The sequence below is a fragment of the Ctenopharyngodon idella genome, chromosome 7 (assembly GCF_019924925.1).
Source record: "Ctenopharyngodon idella isolate HZGC_01 chromosome 7, HZGC01, whole genome shotgun sequence".
NCBI classification, from domain to species: domain Eukaryota; kingdom Metazoa; phylum Chordata; class Actinopteri; order Cypriniformes; family Xenocyprididae; genus Ctenopharyngodon; species Ctenopharyngodon idella.
Genome location: NC_067226.1, coordinates 27,564,446 through 27,591,366, shown reverse-complemented (window position 1 = coordinate 27,591,366; position 26,921 = coordinate 27,564,446). Strand labels below are relative to the sequence as shown.

At 36.9% G+C, this 26,921-nt stretch overlaps 4 protein-coding genes and 1 non-coding gene across 5 annotated transcripts in view; 3 read left to right on the top strand and 2 right to left on the bottom strand.

The window, feature by feature from the left end:
- arhgef11 (Rho guanine nucleotide exchange factor (GEF) 11) overlaps positions 1-2,280 on the bottom strand; it is a 34,467-nt gene extending 32,187 nt beyond the window's left edge. The window contains exon 1 of the mRNA XM_051901035.1: positions 809-2,280. Coding sequence (XP_051756995.1) covers positions 809-843 — 35 coding nt within the window. The 5' untranslated portion in view covers positions 844-2,280. The remainder of the gene's footprint in view (positions 1-808) is intronic.
- A 471-nt stretch (positions 2,281-2,751) lies between these two features.
- Positions 2,752-2,823, bottom strand: trnae-cuc (transfer RNA glutamic acid (anticodon CUC)). Its single transcript has one exon. It is a non-coding gene; the product is annotated as a tRNA-Glu (tRNA).
- Positions 2,824-6,010: 3,187 nt separating this feature from the next.
- Positions 6,011-9,682, top strand: myadma (myeloid associated differentiation marker a). Its single transcript, XM_051901045.1, has 2 exons — positions 6,011-6,166; positions 8,349-9,682. Exon 2 carries the CDS (start codon positions 8,422-8,424, stop codon positions 9,304-9,306), a length of 885 nt encoding a protein of 294 aa, XP_051757005.1. The 5' UTR covers positions 6,011-6,166; positions 8,349-8,421; the 3' UTR covers positions 9,307-9,682.
- Positions 9,683-16,069: 6,387 nt separating this feature from the next.
- Positions 16,070-17,956, top strand: LOC127516442 (C-type mannose receptor 2-like). The gene is made up of 3 exons (XM_051901046.1): positions 16,070-16,280; positions 16,868-17,224; positions 17,387-17,956. Exons 1-3 carry the CDS (start codon positions 16,205-16,207, stop codon positions 17,752-17,754), a joined length of 801 nt encoding a protein of 266 aa, XP_051757006.1. The 5' UTR covers positions 16,070-16,204; the 3' UTR covers positions 17,755-17,956.
- Positions 17,957-20,022: 2,066 nt separating this feature from the next.
- Positions 20,023-26,462, top strand: LOC127516436 (GTPase IMAP family member 7-like). Its single transcript, XM_051901039.1, has 2 exons — positions 20,023-20,228; positions 24,677-26,462. The coding sequence occupies exons 1-2, from the start codon at positions 20,222-20,224 to the stop codon at positions 25,870-25,872; spliced, it is 1,203 nt and encodes a 400-aa protein (XP_051756999.1). The 5' UTR covers positions 20,023-20,221; the 3' UTR covers positions 25,873-26,462.
- Positions 26,463-26,921: the final 459 nt, after the last annotated feature.

Sequence of the window (26,921 nt, the reverse complement as noted above, 5' to 3'; positions counted from 1 at the left end):
TTACTACTTTTTTGGACCTTTAATGTGGTAATTTCATTGCTTTCTATGGGAGAATAAAAAAATTAAAAAAAACTCGGATTTCATCAAAAAATAAGATGAACGAAGGTCTTGCTAGTTTGAAATGACATTAGGGTGAGTAATTAATGACAGAAATTTAATTTTTGGGTGAACTAACCCTTTAACGTAAACAAAAACCATTACGCTACTAATGCTCCATTCAACTGCATTTGTGAAATGTCAGTTTTCACTGAAAATAATTTCGACAGATCTGTCAGGTTTTTAAAAAAAAGAATAAAAATTGCAATTGCAAAGTGAGATGTTGAAGTTGGTGGCCAACCAATAAGTTTAAATGCCCAGCATTTAAGACGACCAAAATAATGCAATATATTCGTAACAATTGAATGAGCAAATGTACAGGAAACTGATTAAATGGAAACACTTATATTACAGAATATTTACACAGATTTAAAATTATTTACTGTCACAAATCTGATTTTGAGAACTGACACACACGTTACCAGCTAATCAGACAGTTATTGGCCAATTAGCTTTTGTTGAACTGTTTGTTAGCACGCTGGAAACGCCGCTCGACAAATCATATTCGAGGACCTAGTTGTATAAAGATGTATAGAGCTGAAATCATGAATGGAATAGGCAAACATTACTATAAAGCATGTTGTGTTATTGTATAATAATACAGTTGTGCTCCATAAAGTGGAAATAAAACAATGATTTAAAACGTCACTGAACACACTAAGATAAAAACAATCGGTATCGGTCTAAAGGTCGTTAAAAAAAATAAACCCACCTGTCCAGCGTGGAGGTCGGATGTCGAACACTCATGGCTGCAAACCGTCAGAGGTTTGTCCGTTTGTTTGTGTAGTGATTTGTGTCAGTTTGAGATCATGTCATTAGTGTGGGTTAGTTTTATTTCCTCTTTCCACTCCTTGAAGTGAGTTTTGTCCTTTCGCCACTTCAAGGGTCAAAGTTCTTTTTGGGAAAACACAGTGGTCCTCCTCAACAGCATCGTCCCGTTTAATAAACAAACTCGAAATGTCCACATAAGCCCAGTCAAAACCTGCGAAATAACTTCAGTACTTCGTATTTGGTAGTGTCAAAACAACAAGACTCTTTGAAGAGAACATGCAGGATCAATACGCCACATTTCTGTATTATCTCTGAAGCTTCCAGTTGGTGTCCGGAACAAAGATTCCTGAGGACTGAATCATCTTTCTACTTTAGGACCGCATTAAAAACATTAATTAACAGACTGAGGAGATATCACCAACTTTGCACACAATCAGTCTTCAAAACCAAATGAGAAGAATCAGCTAAGAGTCAAAGCTTTGCTGTTTGTATTGTGTGTCTTCGAGTACAGTGTTTAAAGGGTCGGTGTGATTCACAGTCAGTTGGTCCTACGGCTCTCAGTGTTTTTAGCAAGGTTATTCTGGTCTTTGGAGCGAATGATCTCAATGCAGTGCAAGTGGAGCTTATCAAAACCAAAGGCTTGAGAGCAGGATGCATGCAGCCACATAACCCACAGTGATAGGAGAAAAATAAAGTGCATTAAACTAAACTAATATATAAGCAGCAACGTTCACAGTGGTGACAGTCAGATTACTGCAGCTGCTTGCACATGCACCATCTGCAGCTCAATGCACTCAACTAAACACCTACTACAATGATGTGCAATGCGCAAACCCATAGAATCCTGTGTTTTTTTCGATAATCACCGCGGACGCGCGCTCGGCTCGATCCAATTCGCTAGCGACCCGCTGCTTCCAGTGTACGCGAGGCCGCACGGCGAGCATCCCCGCCGCCGCGTACGGACGGGCGCCGCACGCGAGCGCGACTCCGACGGCCTCTGCCGTTCACCTTCACGCGCGTGCAATAGAACGCTAGCGCGCGTTGTGCAATAACCCGATCCAGACGCGATCTTCTGCACTGGTGATGCGATAAACCCGCCTGGGATGGCTTTCGTTTTGGGGTGCAATTATTGCCCGAATTTTGGCAACATACATACGCTCGTTTGGTGGCCAGCGAGATTCATTTGATCAGTAGACGGCTCCGTAACGTCTTGAATCTTGGCCAGTCACGTCTTTTGCATCTGTCTCTTGCTGTATGGAGGCTTAAAGTTGATATCCTCTCATTGTTTCCCAAAAATGTGTGATCTGCATATCTTTAAATGTAGTGTTATCCCAGTGTTCGAGCGTTCGCCATTCCGGAATAATACAATCATCCTTGGATTTATGTTTGGCCACTGGGAAGCCAAACAGACTCGAGCTCGTCCTCTATCGGTTGGATTCTGGTACTGCGCGTAAAATTAAAAAAATTTGTCCACGAGTCACATTTACTGGAAAAACAAGACGGGTTTAACACTGGAAAAAATGGCGTGGAAAGAATTTTCACGCAGAAATGTTTAGTAAATTTCACAAAGAAACTGCAAGTAACGAATTAAACGTTGAAATTAAAGCTGAATAAATGAAATATTTTCTTATACAATGTTGTCTACTGATTTGTTTTATTTAGAACTTCTTTGTTAGTGTAGGTAGAATAGTTTTTGTAATCGCATAATGTCTGAATTTCTCATTTAAACACTGACACATGGACTATGTATTTGTTATTCTCACAATGAAAGCGATTATCTGAATGTAATAATATATATTACGCCATTCAAATGTAATCATTCAGTAACCTGTGATTATGAAGACGTGGGGATTTTTTGTAAACATTTATGATATAAAACATTTGTTCCCTGACCGGGAATCGAACCCGGGCCGCGGCGGTGAGAGCGCCGAATCCTAACCACTAGACCACCAGGGAGCTGTGAGCCTACAGTCTGTCATATTTGGTTTTGGTTTGAAGCTATCGTCTTTAAGTCCATGAGTAACATTTCTGTAGCTAAAAGTAAGTTTAAATCACTAGACTACGACTGACTAAAGGCCCTTTCAGACAGGACGCCCATTTATTACACTGGCTTGCGCCGCGCGAGGACGGTTTGTTATTAGGCGCCGGACAAAAGCGAAGCGAACGCCGCGAGCTAGCGACACTGCACGAGAGAAACCGAGTGTGTCCGAGAGCGAGCGAACCTGCGCGCGAGAGACCGAGTGTGTCCGAGGCTCCGAGCATTAGTAAATTAGTACATTAGTAAACATGGATCAGATTATATGCAATCACTAAAACAATTCAAATTCAAAATTGGGATAAAAGTTTAATAGAAAGAACACAAAAGCCATTTACCAATAATTCTACCATTTCAATACCGTTTTACATTTGCAGCAATGGTTACAGCTATAATTCTATAATATAAAAATTAATACATTACATAAATGATACATAATTAACATCTCTAGTAGCCTATGTAGTATATAATGTAGGCTAAACAGACATATCAAACTATTTTTCAGTAGATGGGCTAAAAATAAATAAAGAAGAAATAGATTGTGGTACATAATTTGCTATTTATTAAAGCACAAATTGGCTGAAACTGACCCAAACTGAATTTCAGCATAACTATAAACAGTGTGTTAAGAAAAAGGAAAATAGCACTTGCTTTAACACAGATCCTTTAAAGAATTTGTTCATTTGTTCAATTAAATTATCTTTATTCATTTACCCTGATGCTATCCCAGATGTGCACAACTGCCTTTCTTTAGCAGAACACAGACATTTTTAGAAAGAAATTTGAGCATACCATGAAAATAAAAGACTGCAATCATTTGGAAAGTCCAAAAGTAATGCATGCACAACCTGATCAATTAATGTCTTACAGCAAAACAATAGCCTAGGTGTATAAAAATAAATAAATAAAATAATAAAACTTTAAAAGCCTGTCTGCTGCACTCAATTTATTATGTAGCTGTGTAACAAATATGTTACCATGTTTCATGTGAAATGAAAGTGATTGCAGTAGAAGAATGAACTTCATTTTTGAAACTATACTGCTTTATATTTTAATCATTATGATAACAGTTTCCGAGGGAAAAAACAATGTTAAAGAGAAAAATGAAAAATTTAAAAAAAATTAAAGACAAACATTTCAGGTGAAGTATAATTTACTTCTTGCCTCTGTGTTATGATCTATATGACCTTATTATTTTTATTGTGAGTATTAGGCTTATCATTATTGATGATCACTGTTGTTGTACTATGATATTGTAATATTTACAATTAGCCTATATAATCAGAGGAGTATAGAAAAGTTTATGAAAGTGTCACTTCACAATACAATAGCAAAATATATAAATATGTATTTTTATGTTACATTCATACCCATTGTGCGAGCTGTCTCTTTCATACCGCGTGGTTTATATGCATGTTGATACTGATTGGGCTGACATTTCTAACACACCCACCAAACAAGAGAAAACGCATCTCAAACCCCGTTGCACACCATTTCCAGGAAACATGTCGTTCAACCCGGAAACCGTAGCAAAACGCTGTGCACCGGTTTGAGCTTGAATGTGTCCCTGGCTAAAGGGGTCTCTGATGAAACTGGTCACGGCCAGGTCTGAGAAGAAAATAGGCCTATCATCTTAACAGAAACAGGGGCAAAGACATAACCTGACAGTTTAGCTGCTTGTAAAAGGAAGTGAATGATTGTGTTTTCCCATTTGAGAGGAGTGAATAATCAAGTGATTGAGTGTATGTCTGTATGCTATATACAGGTAACATGCATGTGTGAATTTGCATGTGCATCATAAATGCACAGATGGTAGGCTACTGCACATGTGCACAAAGTTTGTAAAAGTACATGACTCTGCCCTTAATAAATCAGAAATAGCCTACAATGTAAATAAATTTATCGAACGTCCCACCTCTTTGCCCATTTTCAGTTATCTGCGGTGACACGCTGCCAAGATGGCAAAGGCCCACTAGGCTTCAAAAATGCTCTTCAGAAACCTACGGATGACGTCAGTCACCGTGATTTTGCCAAGTAAGACATGTTCCTGGATCAACACAACATTCCTGTCTGAAAATTTAGTCTTAACCCTATTCCTACCCCTAAACCTACCCATAACTTATTCCTAAAATCAGAGGGGAAAGATAGGTGAATAACATTGATGTAGAAGCACCTAACCCTGGTTGCAAGCCTAAACTTGACATAAACTTTAAACTTGTCCCTCAAATCTGATTGGTTGATGGAATGCTGTTCCAGGATCAACAAAGATGTTGATCCAGGAACATGTCGTAGTTGGAGAAATCACTTTCACCGGGTGACATCGCACCATGTCATGTTGGGAACGCGTGATCATTCGTAATTTAATGTAGTTCCAAATGTAGGTTCGGGAGGACCCTAAACATTACGAGCGTATATAAGCAGCAGTCACTGCATCATCCAAGCGACAATTCTTCCAGCATAACTCCTCCTCCCCATCTCCTCCTCTATTTCTCTTATTCTCCCTCTATGCAGTACTGTTATGGGGGGGTTAACTCGGAGCTCGAGCTGAGCCTCGGGTTCGAGCCTCCTTCGAGGACAGCAAGTCACGTTTGTTTTACCATTAACCATTCAGACTGAATGGGCAGGCGAACTTGTGAATGTGTGATGTCACGTTTAACCACAGACAAACTGCAATGAAATTAACATATCCAGATCCACTGTTGTAAATCTATATCATTGTCTAATTGAACTTTTTTTCTCATTCTCATTGTACAATCCATTATTGCAACTGTCTTATCCGAAATATTTACTTCAGATTTATTTCAGATTATTTATTTCAGATTATTTACTTAAGATTCAGCACTCAACCTCAGCAACGGGTTTCGATCATTCATCACAGAGAACTGATACCACTCAGCATTTAGTGAATAAGTTCCACTCAAAAGACAAGGCAAAATAGAACGAAAAATAAGAAAATAAGATTTTTCTGTTTTTTTTTTTTTTTTTTTTTTTCTGTTTGTAAAGAAAAGAATGGGAAATATGACATAATGGAATGCTAAAACCAACATATATCTAATTTTAGCATATAATTCCCCTCTCTAGTCTGCATGGAGAGGTCAAAAGGTAAGAAGGCAGTAACGGTACCTAATTTGGAAGGAAATGGGCGTGGAGCTATGAAGTGAGTCCCGTTAAGGAAGAGAACTGGGCAGCGTCAACGAAGAGGGTCTCGCTTCTCCTTTGTGATACTGGAATAAAGGGGGAAAAATCTGTCTACATAAGTACAAGGTATGACTATATAACTTGTTTTATTTCTGTTGGGATTTGCGTTCGCATCGGTCTTGATTCAGTAACGTTACTTACGGAAACTTGGTGTGTTTTTGTAGACGGTTTTCAGCTAGAGGAATGCGCCTCAATTACACAAATACGCCTTTTTGAAATATACTTAAGTGCTTTATGTCTGCGTTGGATTTATATTGTGCGTGCGTATTTAAACATTTAGCATATTTTAAGCGTTTATTAATGCATTGGTTCTGCGAGAAATCTGTTTATGCGTTCAATTCAGAGATCGCTAAAATCTCTAAAAGCGCAACGTTTATCTCTCACGAACCCCGTTCACTACTGCCATAATTTCAACCTCAGCCGAACCAGAAAACGCAACAACCACACCCCTCACCACATCCGCTAGCTGCTATAAAGATGGAGAGAAAAAGAAAGTACAAAAAAATCGCTCAATATATAGACTACGTAATTAAGTAAACTATCAGAGATGTAATACATGGTTTAAGTAAATATCAACGGCTTTGAAAACTCTAGTAGAAATGTTTCATTTATTTTTGTTTGCTGGTTTCACATAAAGCGTCTAAAAAGGGTAGTAAACTGTGGAGGAAGTGACCAGTAGCTGAGTCACGTCTGCTGATAAGGGGTTTGTTAACTTGTTAGATATGTCTTTACTTTGAGTTTATATAGCCTGCTTACACAAAAGTTAATTTTGGACAAAATGCGTCACGTGAGGTAAAATACTAGCTCTAAACCTGAGGAACACTCAAAAATGAAAATCTGTCATGACTTTCTTTGCTCAACAAAAGGAGATCTTACACAGTGTCCTGAGTGACTGCTCTTTTGTAGACCTAAATATAAATTGTTATCACCTGAACTTGGTGTTACACAGTTTAGTGTGAATGAGGTTTGAAAGCTGTGGCAGAGGGGAATATTTTAAGTAACATTTGCGATCTGTTCAAAAATCTGTTATATAATAACACAAGTCATATAGACAACTTGTACAATGCTTTTTTGGCGCTGTACAGCCCGGTTACACTCACTGTCATTGTGTGTAAGAGAGCAGGTTGGACATTTGCACAGTATCTCCTTTTGTGTTAAGTCATTAGATGCGTTTACATGGAGCATTGTAATCGGTTTAAAAGTCCAATCAGAATAAAAATGCCCAAACCGAATGAAATTGTAATCGGTTTGAGAGGGGGGTGGGATAAACCTTTCTATAAACCGAACAAAATAAAAGTTCTGCCATGTAAACGCGTTAAACCGATTACTTTGCATCTACGTCATCACGTCAAGAGGTCAGGGGTCGTCAGAATGCAAAATGGCGGTGGAAAAATCAAACTGGAGTAAAACTGGACCTTCATCTACACGCTTCTGCTTTTCTTCGGAGGGAGGGGTAGTATTGAGATGCTCCTTAGAGATGCACAGACACCAAAAATGTCAGCTTCCTGCACCCGTCTTTTCCTCATACCTTCCAGCAGTAATATGCTACAAATTCACGCTGTTGCTTGATTAAGAACAATGCTTTACATAAAAATAGCATGCATACGAAATAACGGAACTCCTTGTTGACAGGAATAAAAGGCGGCAAACAGGACATGGGCTAATGTGCGCATGTCACAAAGTCCTTCCGATTGAAAGCGCCGGCACATGTAAACACCATATCGGATTAGATAACGTCTCATGTAAACAGTCCACCAAATCTTTCAATCGGAATGATTTTAATCGGAATGACAAAAAAGTGTGCATGTAAACGTGGCTATTGATGACAGAATTTTTATTTTTGTTTGAACTATTGCTTTAAGAGTGTTCATGTACATTAAATCAGAGATTTCAAAAGTATGTTAAATATTTTGTGACACACAGGTTTCTTGTGTTGTTCTCTGAGCTACATTTAAACCACTCTGTGCAGTGAGAGCATATCTGTACTGTTTTTTAGATCAGTACTTAACGGTTATGTAACCAAGGCATGAATGCAATTCAATGCACACTTTAGTAAAGCCAATGCAGTGAAGAAAACAGGCCACACAGCTCCACTTAAAAGTGTTGAACCTCCCAAACGGGCCACATGTTCACACAACCAGGCCTGAAGTGAGCATGTGGTCTCGGAGCATATCTGTCAAATCTGTCAGCCAGTAGCATGCTTTGTTGATTCAGATGCTCCATCTGCCTCTCTTTTTGTCCTTTGCAGAGTCACCAGAAGGACACACCTCATACACCTTCATTCAACGTCTAAAAAGTTATTCGATCACTCAGCACACATCATGCCTTTGGTGGTCTTGAATCCTTCCCGTTTAATGTGGGCACGTTTGACAGCTCTAGTGTTCACTTGTGTGGCATTTAGTGTGGCGTCCCATGGAGGAGGAATCAGTGGTGGCATGGCCGACTGGAGCGTGTTCTGCTGGGCTTTTAGCTTCGCAGGAACCCTGCTGGTTCTGCTGGTGGAGCTCATGGGTCTGCAGTCTCGCGCCCCTGTGTCCTGGAGCAACTTTCCCATTACATTCGCCTGTTACGCCACACTTCTTTGCCTGTCCGCATCCATCATCTTCCCTCTCTACTTTCTGAAGGGTGATTCGAGCCGCGGCGAGGCCCGGGACCACCGAATCGCCGCCACTGTGTTCTCCTGCCTGGCCACCGTGGCTTACTTCGTGGAGGTGAGTCTGGCACGGGCACGACCGGGAGAAGTTGCCGGATACATGGCGACAGTTCCGGGACTGCTGAAGGTTTGCGAGACCTTCGTGGCCTGCGTCATATTCGTGTTCATCAGCGACCCCATTTCTTACGAAAGTCACTCCGCTCTGAAGTGGTGCATGGCCGTCTACTGCATCTGTTTTGTGATATCGGCGGCCATCGTGGTGTTGTGTGTCGGCGAATGCACCGGGTGCCTGCCTTTCCCATTTGCGCGCTTCCTTTCTGCCTACGCTCTATTGGCAGTTCTCATGTACCTCACTGCCACTATCATTTGGCCGGTCTTCAAGTTTGACAGCCGATATTCGGGAAGCTCAAGCCGACCAGAATTCTGCCGAAACAGTCACGGTTTGTGCCCGTGGGATAAATTGGTCGCTGTGGCTGTTCTCACCGCTCTCAACTTCTTGATCTACCTGGCGGATCTGGCGTATTCTGCCCGACTGGTGTTTGTCACGGCGTGAGAGAGCAAATAATCATCTTTTCCTTGACGTTGATCTTTGAAAGCCAAAGATTTTGCATACAGTGCTTCAATGAGTTCAGGTTTCTGAAGCAGGAGGAAAATAGTGATTAACGGCATGTTCAAGTCATGTTAGAAAGATCGTATTTACGAGTTAAATTCATATAAACGCCACAACAAAGTCGTAGTTACGAGTGGGAAACAGTGTTATTTTATTATAATTGATATACTAGGAAGGAAAATTGATATCCTAGTAAGGAAATTCAGTATTATCTTTGAGCCCAGAGTTTCTGAGTTGAGGGCGTTTCAGAAAATAAGCAATGGATGCAGCGTAAATGGTAAATTTATTGAAATTAATTACCCCCCCCCCCCCCCCCCCCCACACTAAAACTAGCTAATTTGCATGTACAAAATAACAATTACAATATAATATATAATGACTCCGTTTACAGCACCTTCATAGATTGAAGAAAAATGTAAAAAAAAAAAAAAAAACGCACCTGACATTGTGTTTACAACTTCCTAACTCGTAAATACGAACTTCCCAGGAGGACTTGAACACACCATAAAATTGTATTTTTTTTAATGTGATTAGTGCATTTTCTGATTGTACCACGGCTGCCTTGTTATGAGTGTCTTGTGTTAAAGGGTTAGTTCACCCAAAAATTAAAATTCTGTCATTTATTACTCACCCTCATGCCGTTCCACACCCATAAGACCTTCGTTAATCTTCGGAACACAAATTAAGATATTTTTGTTGAAATCCGATGGCTCAGTGAGGCCTGCATAGCCAGCAATGACATTTCCTCTCTCAAGATCCATTAAAGTACTAAAAACATATTTAAATCAGTTCATGTCAGTACAGTGGTTCAGTATTAATATTATAAAGCGACGAGAATATTTTTTGTGTGCCAAAAAAAACAAAATAACGACTTATATAGTGATTGCCGATTTCAAAACACTGCTTCATGAAGCTTCGGAGCATGTCGAATCAGCGGTTCGGAGCACCAAAGTCACATGATTTCAGCAGTTTGGCGGTTTGACACGCAATCCGAATCATGACTCGACACTCTGATTCGTAATGCTCTAAAGCTTCATGAAGCAGTGTTTTGAAATCCTCCATCACTATACAAGTCGTTATTTTTTTTTTTTTTTTTGGCGCACCAAAAATATTCTTGTCGCTTTATAATATTAATATTGAACCACTGTACTCACATGAACTGATTTAAATATGTTTTTAGTACATTAATGGATCTTGAGAGAGGAAATGTCATTGCTGGCTATGCAGGCCTCACCGAGCCATCGGATTTCAACAAAAATATCTTAATTTGTGTTCCGAAGATTAACGAAGGTCTTATGGGTGTGGAACGGCATGAGGGTGAGTAATAAATGACAGAATTTTAATTTTTGGGTGAACTAACCCTTTAATGTTGCTGTGTTGAACTACTGTAGATTTTTGTGCTGTTTTATGTGACTTGAAGTGCATGTTTGTCATATTTGTGTTATCATTGACACATGGCATCACAATTGCATTTCAGCAGGTCAAAGTTCATGTGTTACAATGAAAGCGAATAATTCCAGAGCAACCAATTTTTATATATTTTTTTTTATTCACAAATGCATCGTGTACACAAATAAAGTTTCATTGTGATATGTAAACAAGTATGTATTCTATTTGGCTTTGGGGTTTTCAAGTTAACATATTCGTGAACATATGTTTCTGTTAAGGCATCAGGGGCCGTATTCACAAAACATTTTATCTTACCACTTCCAGAGAACCAGAGTTCTCCTAAATGGCAGTAAAAGTTCTTAGTTAAGAGTTTTCTCTTAAAACCTATTCACAAAGCTGCTGAGACCAACATTTACTAAGGAATAGAGAGAAGTCTTCCGTTAAGAGAAAGGGCAGGGTTGACCTCGTTGCTATGGGCTATGACCACAGTGATTGGCCGATGGGTCTCTGAGTCTCTGTCAGCGATTTAATCATAGAAATATTGTAGAATGAGGTATCATGTTGCCATATACAAATAAAGGTTTTAAAATAAAAATGTTGCCACATTCAAATAAAGATTTTAAAATAAAAATGTTGCCATTTTCAATTAAAGGTTTTAAAATGTAGGCTAAGTGTCTCTTATTAAACTAGTATATGTTCAGCTAATTGTCCACCTCTTACATGTTTGCAAAATTCCAAGCTCGGAGCCCTCAATCCCCTTGGACAGCACGCCAAATACGCTTATTATAGCCTATATATATATGAAGAAAAGGCTCAGCACCCAAGGCCCTATCGCTATTGCCTCAATGGTGTACAGTGTCTTTGGGTGGATTGCTAAGGTGGATTGGCAGCAACAATCATTTTAGGACTGTTTATGATTTGGTCTTAGTGACTTAGGAGTCTTCTTGACTACTCCTAACGTTCACAGATTTAGGAGCTAGTTTTAGCACTAAAATGCTTTGTGAAATACTCTTAGAGCAAAAATTTAGGAGTCCTAAAATTAGGACCGACATGCCCATTATTTTTAAGAGTTTCTCCTAAAACGGCAAGTTAGGAGCTACTTTTGGCCTAAAGATGTTTTGTGAATACGGCCCCAAATAAATATCAGACAATAAACTATTTATTTATTTTCATACTGTCTTGCAGCTTATGATCTTCCAAAGAAATACATTAATATGACTTAACTGTCCACAAGCTTCCAGAATGAAATATCAGTTATGTGTTTAATTGATATAGCATTTATATAGAAGAAATTATATGTTCAATATAAGAGGATAACCAACTTTTATTCAGTAACTTTTTCAGATTTGCTTTTTTAACCCTTATTTTTATGTTTAACCCTACTAAGCTTTTGACTCATCCACTTGTCCACTCGTTGAATAAAGTCCATTTTTTGTTTGTTTAAATGGCATATCTAAAAAAAAAAAAAGACAGCAAGTTTTGAACCACTCAGATTCAGGAAACAATTTTTACGTAATAAAAAAAAAAAGACTGGTCAAAAATGACTGAAAAGTTTATAGGGGTTAAAGAGTTGCAATGCTCTTTTGACTCAGGATCAGGCTTTTTTCACATAAACAAGATTTGATTGCATCTTTTTAAAGGTGAAAGTCTGTCTCGGCCATTGCTACTTTCGTACAAGACTGCTCTATTGAACCAGGGAAATTAATAAGTAAAATATAAATGTAAATATGTACAAATTGGGAATCATGTAAAAAACATTTACACATTTCAATTATCTATTAGAACATTTATGTTATTTGTATATAATGTCAATGCTATCTTGACGCCAGCCAATCACTGCATTCAATTTTGCCAAGTCCGAATGTCTTTCAACTGCAGCCTACAAATGTGTCCTTCTTTCCCTGGGCCTTGAAGAATAGAACTAGTGGGTCCGTCGCAGCCCAGGATTCATGGTGCGTTGGTTACAATTCTTTCAAAGAAAATGGCAGGTTGTGCTTTGGTGGAGGCTGATGGTTCATGTTTAAATGTAAGTATTTGAATACATTTTTGTTTATGTGTATTTTACAAGCTAAGCTTCTTATATCACTTCATTGGAAAAAGTTGGAGGCACCAAGTATAGGGAGGTGGCTTAAGGAGATGGCAATGAATATGTCATTGGAGAAAATAACGCATATTATTAAAGGCAGATATAAGGCGTTAGAAGATGCTTGGAACCCCTTTATGATTTTCTTAGAAAAATAAAACAATGGGGACATATTTGACAGCATATTAGACGATACTTAAGAAAAGAAATATTGTTGGAAGCGTCTTGTAACCAAGGGCCTTAGTTAAAAACTTCAAATGTCATTAAAATATTGTTTTAGGGAGAAAAGAGCAGATGCTCATTTAAAACTGATTAAAATGTGATTTATTCACTGATGCCAGAAATTCAGTCAATGTCATTTGAATGTAAGGTAATAACTCATTATCTCCATTTAACCATCTTTTACATAAGGTTACAGTTTGTCTGATCATGTTCCCAGCAGGCATGGTATGTCAATGTCAGGAAGATGTCGGACTCCAAATGCTCTAACGTCGATCAGATGTCAAATTTCGGTTGGAATAAACACCACACTGCGGAGAAAAAAAAAAAAAACACTGAGGTAACATGTTTAGAGTAAAAAAAGTTAAGAGATGAGCAGAAACACAAAAACTACAACTGACTTCCAGCCATAGCCTGAGGAAAACAGGTGAAGATAAAAGAAGACATTAAATCTCTCAAGATCTCAGGATGATTAAACAACTCCACAAACAGCATTACCAGCTTCACTTATTACTAACCAGATTGACATTATTTCTGACAGACATCTACAGAAGTTCTTATTGAGAATTAACAGAGGTTTAGATGTTGATGTTTTATTGAAAATTATGGTTTGGTTGGATGTCACCATTATGGTGATCAGTATTTCTTTAGTTGGGAAGTTTGACTCTTGACTTCTTATGACTATTTTTTATCTGCTGCTGTATACTGTGTTTGTGATGGCAAAAACATCAAAAGAAAATGTGATAAGATGATGTTGGCTGCTTGCTGATGATAAAGATATAATCATCTTATTATAGTGACTTGAGATTGACCGTTATTTCCATTAATGGTAAACGTTTAGCAATGCCATGCATTTCACCATGCATTTTTTTATACAGTGTGGTAGCCTATTTATTCCAATCAACATGGCCAACATTAGGTTTTGACATCAAATCAATATTATTTTTCAACCAAAATTTGATGTCTGCCTAACATTGGAGCTTGACGTCAAGCAGATGTTTGGGTTTAGCAAAAAATTTACGTCTGTTCCACATTGGATCACATGGTTGCAGTTAAATAAAATGAGAAATAATCTAGGTTAACTAAATTGTTGCAAACTAGATAAAATTAACATTACACAGTTTAACCACACTTCTTTTAACTGTCTATGGTCTCAGCCTGAGATGCATCACCAAACGGTGCTGGCTTCTGAAAAAAAATAGACATATTTCTGGTTCCATATTTGTATTTAAAAGTCTGTTAGAAATGCTTCTGCTGTTTCCTGATGGCATCTGTCTGTCACAGTTGCTAGGTGACATGAGCGGTGGGTGGGAACAGCTGGTGAAGCAAACAGGAAATCCTCCGAAGGTTAGAGCCTTTCTCATTTAACAACATTTGCTTCGACCTTTGTGGAATTTGAAGAATCCAGACTTTGAAATTTAATGAAATATGACTAGAACAACAACACTCACTGTTTATACTTCTGTTTCATGTCAGAGATGTAAATATTGTCCATTCTGAACTTCTAAATGTGGTGTGGACATAAGCAAATGAATGATGAGGATGTGTTTATATGGGTAGTTAATATGGGGACAATAACGGTATTGTTTTCAAAAACCTGGACTTTGAAACCCGTGTTCAAAAATTTCAGCCCCCCAAAACGCAGCTGTCGTGTAAATGAACTGCCAAAACACAAACAGTTTTCTGTTTTTAGTTAAAAACAGTGTTGTGTAAATAACCCCTAAACTCACTCCTTCATCTCTGGAGCCTCAAACGGAGGGTTTTTAAAGGCTCTCAGTAACCAGTATCACCTTCACTAATTAACTCAGCCCTCATCAGTCAGCTCATTAGTGAGTTGTTTGGTTCAAACAGAACCAGATAAAAAGTAGCCCAAAACAGAGAAACACAAACATACATGTCAAATTGAACAGGGATGTAATGCGAGTTATATAATCCAGCGGGGGTTAATAAAGACCTTCTGAAGTGAAGCGATGCATTTGTGTAAAAAAAAATATCCATATTTAACAAGTTATGAGGTAAAATATCTAGCTTCCGTCAGACCGCCTTCCGTATTCAAATTACGAGAAAGAAACGGAACTGGATTCGTGTCAGTTAAGCTTCTTCCGTAAGTTGATTTGGGAAGGACATAGTGTGCTTTTTGAACTGGGAGAGATTTACACTTTCTTCGTAAGTTGAATACGGAAGGCGGTCTGGTGGAAGCTAGATATTTTACTTCATAAGGTGTTAAATATGGATATTTTTCTTACACAAATGCATCGTTTCGCTTCAGAAGGACTTTATTACACACCCAGAGCCATGTGGAGTATATGAAGGATGGAAGCACTTTCTTCAGCTTCATACTCGTTGATCCCGCTCACTGCCACCATAAAGTTTGGATGCGTCAGGATATTTATTAATATTTCTCCAATTGTGTTCATCAGAAAGAACAAAGTCATATACATCTAGGATGGCTTGAGGGTGAGTAAAGCTTGGGCTAATTTTCATTTGAAAGTGTATGAAACCTTTAACATATAAATTATGAATGTTCATAAGTATATAATTTTCTGATTAAGGTCCATATTAATATAGAGTAATTCTGACACAGATGCCAATATGCAAATAAGGGGAAAAAGTTGGACAAATAAAAACACAGAGGAAGTAAAATATGAAATAGGGGTTATAAACAAATGATGTGATGTGCTGAATGAAGGATGAGAGCAGAAATAATAATAGTTTAAAGCTGCAGACAGAAACATCAGACTCAGGACAGAAACACACAACCTCTAAAGTAAGAACAACTTCACATGTTCATTCTTCAACTACTGTTAGACTTTGAGATGTTAATACTGTCTGAATGATTTTGTACAGTGCATTTATATTGAATGTGTATATTATATTGAATGTGTTCAGCGTCAGTATCACTTTATAAACATGAACAAGAACTGGACTGAAGCTCAGAGATACTGCAGAGAGAAATACACAGATCTGGCCACCGTTGACAACATGAACGACATGAATAAGCTGAAGAAGAGTGTGAATGATGAAGGTGTTCAGTATGTCTGGATTGGGCTGCAGAAGACGGGTGTTGATAAATGGCAGTGGCCTTCAGGTGAACCTGCGCTCTATCTGAACTGGGGACCTCAACAACCTGAAGGCAAAGATGATTGTGCTATGATGAAAAATGGACAATGGCATGATGATTCATGTAGTAACAACCTGACTTTCATCTGCAATTCCTCTAACAACAGTAAGTGCAGCTCCTTACAATGACAACAAACATTTAAAAAAAGATCCACAAAATTTTAATGCAATACTAATTGCTTCTACTGTTTAATGTATTCATAAACATAGGGGAAACAACTTTAAGTCCATTTATGTATAGAGACAAACCGATATTGGACTGGAAAAAAATAGTTTAATTTAATGCATGTCGATCTTTTGTTGTCACATGGGATAACAGTGGGAATCTGCCATTATAAAGCATAGAGATATTTAATCAAAATTTATACTGAATATTACAAATTCATATCAAACCATTGTTTTGGCCAACATAAATTGTAATGAATACATATTCCAGGGAATCATGTAAGGAAACATAATGGAGTAATAAATGTTTGAAAATCATCACAATATTCACAAATGTTACTTAATGTTATATTAGCAAAAACTTCATGAATATACTTTGAATATTCAATGTATCATCAGCTGTAGAAACAGTTTTTGAATGACGTGTCATCCACTGCTGCTCTTATTCATATCCAAACCATAAAGCAGCATAATAATAATAATAAACAAACTCATTCATGGATGTGTTTTCATTTGTTTTTCTTAAAGCGAACACAGGACTCATCTTTGTCAATCAGACGATGAACTGGACAGACGCTCCGAGTTACTGCAGACAGAATCAAACTGATCTGGTCAGTGTGAGGAACCAGAATGAGAATCAACAGGTTCAGAAGATCATCAATGATAATCACATATCTAATGATGTCTGGATGGGTCTGTTCAGAGTCAGAGACTCATGGCAGTGGTCAGATCAGAGCGACTCCTCATTCAGATACTGGAAGTCTGGTGAACCTAATAATGCTGGAGGTGATGAAAACTGTACAGCAGTTGAACAGAATAAGAACACTCTGGGACAATGGCTAGACTTCTATTGCAACAAACAACATCCTTTTGTTTGTCATGAAGGTGAGCAGATCCTCACAACACACACACAATCCATCCATCACCTCCAGATATCTTAAAGTTCACGCTACATGTCTGACATGACAAATTCATCAGTGTTTGTTCTGCATGTTGTTTTTGATCAGTCTCTCTCTAGTTTTTGCTTGTGGTTTGTTTTGTGTCCAGATAAATTGATTCTGATCAACGAGACTCTGACGTGGTCTGAAGCTCTGAGATACTGCAGACAGAATCATGTGGATCTGGTCTCGGTTCATTCAGACGAGATGCAGCGTCGTGTGATGAATGTGGTTAAACTGGCGTCTACTGCAGCGGTGTGGTTGGGTTTACGTCACTCCTGCACTGTGGGCCTCTGGTTCTGGGTGAGCGGAGAGACCGTGTGCTATCACAACTGGGCTCCAGGGAACGGCACAGACGAGGAGGACTGTGTGTCTGCAGTGAGATCTGGAGCAGTTCAGTCTGGAGGAGATCAGCGCTGGATCAGCCTTCCTGAAAACAACAAACTCAACTTCATCTGCAGAAATTATGAAGAATGAAGGATATGTTTGTGTTTTTCTTTCATAACTATGTTTCCCACCGGTCACTATTGTGACAGAGTATAAAACCTAATATTTCACTAAATTAAAGTTACAATGTGTAAAATTTGGGAGGATCTATTGACAGAAATGCAATATAATATACAGAACTATGTTTTCAGTTGTGCATAAAGACCTTACATAATAAACCATTATGTTTTTATTACCTTAGAATGAGCCATTTCTATCACATACACCATGGGTCCCCTTACATGTCAAGTCGCCATTATGCGCCGGCATGTTTCTACAGTAACCCTAAGCGGACAAACTGCTCTACAGATTGCGTTTCGCCACTATGTTCATTGGTGTTTTTAGAGGCAGCTTGCATCGTCACTACATTGAATACGCACAAAGTAGTAGTAGTAGTCGTCTGGTTTATTAGAAGCAGAGACCGTTCTTTGTTAAAGTAAGAAGAAACCTCATTGCTTCACACAGGCTACTCTCTGCTGTCTTAGATGACGATGACAGTTTTGTTGTGTCAGCCAAACGGCCACTGTAGCTTCTCCAAAAGGGAGGGGTGTGCGCCGTTAGCTGCAGGTAAGTCGGCTGTGTATATATATGCCTTGTCTCAAGCTGATTAGATAGACCATTTGAACGTGCTCCTCCTGAACTTTGTTTATAAAACGTCATTTGTCACTCGAGATGCAGACATGTAAGAGGCTGACATTTAGCTGAACATATACATATACTATATCTTTATTTGAATATGGCAACATGATATCTGGTTCTACAATATTTCTATGAATAAATCACTGACAGAGACATCATCCATAGCAACGAGGTCAACCCCGCCCTTATTCTTAGCTTAAGACTTCTCTCTATGCCTTAGTAAAAGTTGGTCTCAGCAGCTTTGTGAATAGGTTTTAAAATAAAACTCTTAGCTAAGAACTTTTACTGCTATTTAGGAGAATTAGGGGTAAGATAAAATGTTTTGTAAATACGGCCCGTTTCTGACATTATCCTGGTGTCACTAATATCAGTTATTTATGTATGAAGGGCATAACTGTAACTTACCAGACTTGTTTATCTGGCTTTATAATGTCTTTACACTTAAAATGTGAGGTTCTTTATTAGCATCTATGGTTACATTAAGAACTTTTAACATCCATGGAACCTTTCCATTGTACAAAAAGTTCTTTACCGTGAAAAAAAAAAGGTTCTTTAGATTATTCAAATATTGTTCAAAGAAAAAATGGCTTCTTTTAAGAACTGTTCACTGGCAGGTTTTTTTGGGGAACCCAAAAATGGTTCTTGTATTGCATTGCTGTAAATATTGGGAAAAATAAATAAAAAGGTTTGCTCGTGAAAAAGCAAACTATTCAATTAAATTATTTTAAATGCACACAGATATAATGGTTTTTCTGTCACTCATATGTGCTTCTTTTGAAGCTCATGTCAGTTCCCTCTTTTGAAAACTAAAATGTTTTCTTACATTTAATTTTATATTAATTTGTGATCATCCTTAAAAAAGCTTTATAGGCTAAATGTAGAGACGTCAGTTGAGCGTGTTAATCAGAAAGAGCAACATTCACTCCACCCTATTTATGAAGTCTCCAGAGAAACCAATGATGAATGTGTGACGTGTAAGAAACATCCAGACCGGTCATGGAAAATATGTTCATAAAGCATGAGATTTTGAACAATAGCAAATGTTGCTGTCTTTAACATGAGAAGCTATTTTTTTTTAACCTTTAGCCATTCAGATCATACTACCTCTTTTAAAGACTTTGCTTAGGCCTTGAACTCCCACCAGTTCAAGGCTAGATCTTCTAGACAATTCCTGACCAATGGAAAACAGAAGATTACTGTTTTTATACATTGAAGACATAATATAAACCAGAGTTTATTAAAAAAGTGAAATTGTTGTGTTTGTTAAATAAAAAACACACGCTGAATAACAACAAATAGACGTTATAAGTTTAGTGTTGGTGCCTGTGAAAACTACATCTTATATATGATTCCTGCTTTTAAAGAATGAAAACAGAGGGTAAAGGTAAACTGAATCATATATACTTCCATCTTTTGTATTCTGTTACTTCTAATAACTCAGCTGACATTATGTTTACCATGTGTTTATCCCACAGGAAGAGTTTTGTGGCTTTAATTTTGAAGGAATTTGCTGTGAAAATGAGGGTGTGACGTTCAGAAGTAGGAGGTGCGGGAAAATGTACAGAGAACTTGTCACTCTGGTAATTCCTGTAGCTCGTCTGTAGTGTCAAATGACTCATTTAAGGGTGTTTTGAGCAGCAAAACTCTTCAAGCTGTTCACTGATAAGACATCAAATGGCATTTGTGTTTATAGTAGATTTTGTTAATTGATCAGATAGATCACCAGGAACCATGACTGGATAAGATTTTAGATGAAAACATCATTAATACAACATAATTTTATACATCAAACCACCTCAGTTGAAGACGGGACAACAACATGGGAGGTAAGAAATTACACCTTTAAAAAATATGTGCTTTTATTCGAATCCTTATTATAAAACATGATTTTGAAGAGTTTTTTTTATTTTTATTTAAACTTTGACTTTGAACATTTGCAAGTGTTTCCGTATTTAACATTAAAAGCTAGATTTTTTAACCTTTTGAAATTCAGATCGCACTACCTCTCTTAAAGGGACAGTTCACCCAAAAATGAAAATTCCGCTATTATTTATTCACCCGCACATTGTTTTGAAACTGTATGACTTTAGTTCAGCTGTTGAACATAGACAATATTTTGACAAAAATCTCAAAGAAATTTCCCTGCAAGGAAAATCAATAGGGTTCAGTGTTGTTATGCTTTAAAAACATAATATAACATAATTTAATGTCTTTAAAGACATAATATAACATAATATAACTTTGTTATTAAAGGGAATTACTATTTTAATAAAATATACAGACTTATATTGTCTTTATTCAACATATTTCTCATAGCTGAGTCTCATAATTATGACTTTTTGACAATTTTAACTTTTCTTCAACTTTTTCTTCAATTTGTCATCATTTCAACTTTTTGTCTCATAATTATGACTTAGTATGTCATAAATACAACTTTTTATGAAATATGAGATATCATAATTTAGATTTTATGTCCAATTTTATGTCACAGCCTTATTATGACTTAGTATCTCTTTTATGGTATAATTCTAACTTTTTATGTAATTATGACATTTCAATTTTAATCTGTTTCACTTTTTATCTGACTTTTTGTGTCAATCGTGATATAGTACGTCATAATTTTGTTATTTTATGGCATAATTATGGATTTTTTTCACAATTATGACCTAGTATGGTATTATTTTGACTTTTATCTCATAATTATGACTATAATTATTAATAATTATTATAATTATTACTATACACTGTAAAAAAAAAAATCATAAAAAAAAGGTCAATGACTGACAAGTTACGGCATTTTTACAGAAATTTTCATTTCATAAAATTATTCATGCTGCAATGCATGCTGGGAGTCATGGATGAGTTTTGTCCTGTGCTGGTACCCAGCATGCATTGCAACATGAAACTTTTAATGTCACCATTGTTGAGATTCACATGCTGATTCTTGATGTTTATGTGTGTCTGAATGCTAGAGTAGTCAAATGATTGTGCGTATATTGCTATATTGCTGGAGCTCATGCTGTAAAATCACATGTTTGTCAAAAATTTAAACTTAATAACACGACATATACACCAGATTCTGGAGATCAGTGAATCTGGGCACTAGATGTTGATTATATCAATGTCAGCTCATAACCATCATCACCTGACAGCATTTTCTCTTGGCTTTTCTTGATAAACGTGTTTTAAAAACACACAATCGGCCAAAGACAAAGTGATGTTGAAAAGCCAAGGGTCAAGAGCCCAACAAAATCAAACACTGTTCACCACAACGGTGACTTCAAATGAATACATTATTTTCAATAACACATCAACATCTAAACCTCTGATAAGTCTCAATGAGAACTTCTTTAGATGTGTGACAGAAATAAAGTAAAACTAATTAGAAGCTGTTAATGCTGTTTGTGCACTTGTTTAATCATCCTCTGCTGAGATCTTGAGAGATTTAATGCCTGATATCTTCAGTCAGTTGTAGTTCTTTTGTTTCTCTTTCCTTCAGTGATTCTGCTTGTTAACAGCAGGTGTTCATCAGTGTCTGGATTCACTCTGTCAAGTGGACTATATCGGGATACTAGGGCTGGGCGTTTTTTTTTTTTCTTAGATTTTTTCGATTAATTCGAATTTAATGTTTTGCCTCAATTTTATTAATTTTTAAATCGAGAAATCGCTATTTTGAATAAAAAAGTTAGCAAGCGTTACAATTAGACATGTTGACAATACAGCAATGATAAGGAGAAGAAAATGATCCAACCTCATGATGGCGTCGGCGCGCCTGATTAACCGCTCTCATGTGACGCTCTATGAACATAGAACACATCACTATTCTTAAGCGGCTATTCATTCAAAAATGCATTATTGCGTTATAAAAATTAGACGTAGGCAGTGGAATGAGAAAAAAAGGCAAAGTTATAGAACTTTTTTTTAACTTGACCGCCATGTTTTTAGATTGTGTTTCATGGGTGAGACGCTGCAAAAGACGCAAGACACGAGTGCAACCAATTGAAACATGTCCGCCAAACATAAAAACAATAAGACAAATAGCACAATGGGATGCAAAAACCTGTAAAGGACTACTACTGTATGTTTGATATTTCATGTTTGCATGATGGTGACAGCCTGAAAGCTGCTGTTGTTTTCTGTTTTTACAAAGCATTTGCTGTTATTAATAGCCTATTACTGGTGTTATTTATTGCTATTACTTTTTGGCTAAGAAATATTTAACATTTTTCTTATTTTATATTACTTCTGAGTATATAGGATTTGTTTAAGATAAGTTTGTACAACATTTGCCTTCATATTTCATGCATATTTTCTGCAAAGATATTTAACAAATTGTTTTACATTCACACCATGTTGATCACTTCATGTGTGGTGCACTTGGAATGGAACTTTTTTTTTTACCAGATTGTTAATAAAGAGAATGTTACTTGAATCATATTGTAGTTACGTTTTTAAGTTGACTAGTTAAACAGTAAAAAAAGAAAAATCAAAATCGAAATCGTGAATCAGTCAGTCGTTCTGAAAAAATCGAGATTTTATTTTTTTGCCATATCACCCAGCCCTACAGGATACTAGTATAGGGTATTATTTGGAACAAGACCTCTGTGTGTGTTGATTCTAAACACTGACAATTCACAGTTATATTGCAGCAGGCTACTTTATTGAAAACAACAAATGCTATCCAGAATGCTTTGTTTTCTATTCTGGTCTAATGGAAAACGGTATGTTATTGGAGTTTGGCAGGGTTTTTTTTTTTTTTACATCACAGTTTTACAGTGCAGGCTCGACTCTTCAGCACAATGGTAACCCACAAAACAGACAATATAGAAACCCTTTAAATCCCAACAGAAAATTAAACACTAAACACAGCATCTTCACTTATTACAATTCAGACTTTATTTCTGTCATACAAAAGTTCTTATTGAGAATTAACAGATGTTTAGATGTTAATGTTTTAATGAAAATAATAAAGTTTAATATCACCATTATGGTGGTCAGTGTTGGCTTTAGTTAATCTCTTGACCCTTGACTTTTTAACATTAGCTTTTCTCTGGTTGCTTTAATTGTCTCTCTGATACACATTTGTTATGGCAAAAATGTTGACGATGTTGGTTACTTATTAGTGATGGTGTAGTAGCCTGATTCACAGACACCAGAGCCTAAACTCTGATTAAATTTTTAATGCGAGTTGTTAAAAGATTTTATGAAGACATATGCAGAAAATGTTATGACAGGATCATGTAGACTCACACAGACACAGATTAAGATGTAATAATTTAGGAAATGCCTATAAAATAAGTGTTTTTCAATTTATTTAAATTTTACTTTAATTTTACGGTTTTTGTTTGGCAGCTGCTGCTGCCAGTCATTTTACCATTTTTTTTTTTTTTTTTTTTTTTTTTACAATGAAGATGTCTGATGTTAATAATTCAGGAAATACCTGTAAAATAACTGTTTTTTGTTGTTTTTTATTTAAATTAGGATATTTTACTTAAATTTTAAGGGTTTTTTTTTTTTTTTTGGCTGACAGTCATTTGACCATTTTATCATTTAACTGCTTTGTTACTGTTTTGTTACAGATTATTTTTATATTATAAAAACATACACACAAAAACATAATTTTACATACATTTGTATGTAATTTAAGAAAACAGAAAAATATACTGTATAAAAAATACAGTAAATTTTCTGTATTAAAATGTGAATTTCTGTAATTTTATCATTAATGTCAAGATACTTAAAAAAAACTGCCGAGTTGTTAATTTACAGATATTTATTGTAATTTTACAGAGTTTTGAGTACAATTTAAAAGAAAAGAAAATTACCGTAAAAAAATCCGTTATTTTCCATAAATTAGGATTTTTTTTACAGTGTAGCATTTCATAATTTTTTTTTCATGTCATTATTATGACGTAGTATGTCATAATTTTGACTTTTTATGCATAATTGTGACATTTTATGTCATCAATATGATTTATGTCATAAATTTTACTTTTTATCTCATCATTTCTATTTTTTATCTTAATTTTTTATCCTAATTTTTTTTTATTTTTATCTTTTTTCTTTGTTTCTTTGTTTCTTTCTTTCTTTCTTTCTTTCTTTCGTGGTGAAAATGGGTTTCCATACTATAGTTAGGCCTATATGTTCAAGAAATAAAATAGATCTGTATACCTCATAGTTTATTACTAAAAAAAATATAAAAAATATATATTATATTAAAATATATTACTAAATAGTCAATTCCTTTACTAACAACAGCATATTTTTCAAATAGCTTCTGAGTCTCAACCTGAGAAAAGGATTGTGCTTCTTGGGAAAACTGGAGATGGTAAGAGCAGCGCTGGGAATACGATTCTCAAACAGCAAGTCTTCAAGAGTAAAGCTTCACCTGAGTCTGTGACGGCTGAATGTGTCAGTGGAGATCGGAAGGTCGATGGCAAAAAGATCACAGTTATTGACACTCCTGGACTCTTTGACACAGGATTGGATGAAGAGACCATCAAATCCGAGATCATTAGATCCGTGATTGAAAGCTCTCCGGGTCCAGACATGTTCACCATTGTCCTGAAGGTCGGGAGATACACAGGACAAGAAATGGAGATTGTGGATAAAATCGTCGAGTATTGTGGAGAAGATACTTTTAATCATTCAGTGGTGTTATTCACTCACGGAGAACAGCTAGAAGGTCAAACCATCGAGGAATTTGTGAAGATGAGTCCAAAGCTACAGGAGCTTGTTGATAAATGTGGAGGCCGCTGTCATGTCATCGACAGTAAATACTGGAAAAAGCGGCAAATGGGATACAGGAGCAACAGGGTTCAGGTGAAAAATCTGCTGGAGACCATCGAGCAGAAGCTGAAGGACAATAAGAACAGCTGCTACACCAATGAGCTTCTTCAGATAGTGGAGGAAGAGATTCAAGAGGAGATGAAGAACATAAACGAGGTCAATTTGTTGCCAGAAGAGAAACGAGAAGTAGCAAAAAAGATTGTGCACAAAAGACTTCTCGTTCGGCTTGCGGGAGTGACCACAGGGACACTGACCGGTGCTTTTCTGGGTATCGGTGTCGCAGTGGCGTCTGTTGTGACTTTACTGAAAGCCGCCAAGGTTCCCGGATTGGTAGAAGCAGGAACTGTAGCAGGAGCAGCTGGAGTCACGGGAATCGCTGCAGGAGCAGCAGCAGTGAAGGCAGGGGTTGTTGCCGCAGGGGCTGGCGTTGGATTAGCTGGTTCAGGTATCGCTGCAGCTACAGGTGTCGCTTTTGGAGTTGCAGCTCTTGCCGGAGCGATCGGAGGAGGAATTACTGGATACAAGGCGGCAGATGAAGGCGATTCAGTGTGTGACGCAATAAAGAACACAGCCAAACTCAACTATGAGAATGCCAAAGGTGCAGTGAAAAAGGCAAAGAAACATCAACACAAACTGTTAAAAAAGGAGAACAACAGTACGGAGGGAACAGAGCAGTTATAGTGGTATACTCTTTCGTTTTAATTTTAAGATTAGAGATTATATTGTAGATTAGGTTGTTGTATGTGCTTTTTTTTTTTTTTTTTTTAAATCTAAATAATGCATGGTGGTTTTTAACTCTCTTCTCTTTAATTATATGAACATGCAGACATATTATTTATTATGAAGTATATATTTTTTGTTGCTGTGATTAATTATAATTCTAATAATAAAATGAATAATAATAATAAAATATTTTTCTCTTTTCTATTTGTGAAGGACTCGTTTTATTCTTACAGTATAATCTTGGCCTGCATGACAACGGCTAAATCTCTCATCACATTTTAGTTATTTTCTTATAAGCTCTTAATTTCAGGGTATACTAAAAACTCTTCATTTATCTTTTTATACATGTTGCTGTCTGTCCAGCAGATGGCGCTCGTGCAACTCGTACATTAACTGTCTTGTAGTTAAACTTAGTTGCCAGTAATTTTTGACATGGAAGTGGCTTTAATATACGAAGATCCAGCAGCTGTTGCAAGTATTGATTCTCAGTTTTACTGGTAGGATGTTATTGAAAAAAGTCACCCTGAAGACTACAGCTTTTAGAACTGTAGTACATGTGGACAGTAAGTAGCAAGAACTTTTGGGCCAAATGTGGGAGATAGCGGGTACATCTGGCCAAGATATGGCATGGCTTTTCACCATAAGTTTTTACCATATGTTTTGCCATGGCTTTAGAATTGGAGAGAATTTTCTTTTGCATTACCATTGGTGTTAAAGGTGCAATGTGTAAAATTTGGGAGGATCTATGACCTCCAGCTCCACCTCTCTGGCTTAACCTGTTGAATGGGTGGAGAGATAGGGTTATGGGTAGGGTTAGGGTGTGGTTGGGGGATGCAGCTCCACCCATCATGCCCACAGTAGGTCAAGAGAGAGGGAGCTGGAGGTTATGGCTCTGCAGCAAGTAGCCTCTCGAGTTTTGTGGTTTGTTGATGGTGTTGCAACAAAATGTTTCTCTGAGCTGGTATCCTTGTTCTCAGATACTTTACCTTAAATCTGTTTTATCTCTT

Bases quoted from the DNA above. Each gene is read 5' to 3' on its own strand.
- myadma (XM_051901045.1), top strand. From the start codon at position 8,422: ATGCCTTTGGTGGTCTTGAATCCTTCCCGTTTAATGTGGGCACGTTTG.
- LOC127516442 (XM_051901046.1), top strand. From the start codon at position 16,205: ATGATGAAAAATGGACAATGGCATGATGATTCATGTAGTAACAACCTG. The intron at 16,281-16,867 runs GTAAGTGCAGCT...TTTTTCTTAAAG, and splicing joins CTGCAATTCCTCTAACAACA to CGAACACAGGACTCATCTTT. The intron at 17,225-17,386 runs GTGAGCAGATCC...TTTTGTGTCCAG, and splicing joins TCCTTTTGTTTGTCATGAAG to ATAAATTGATTCTGATCAAC.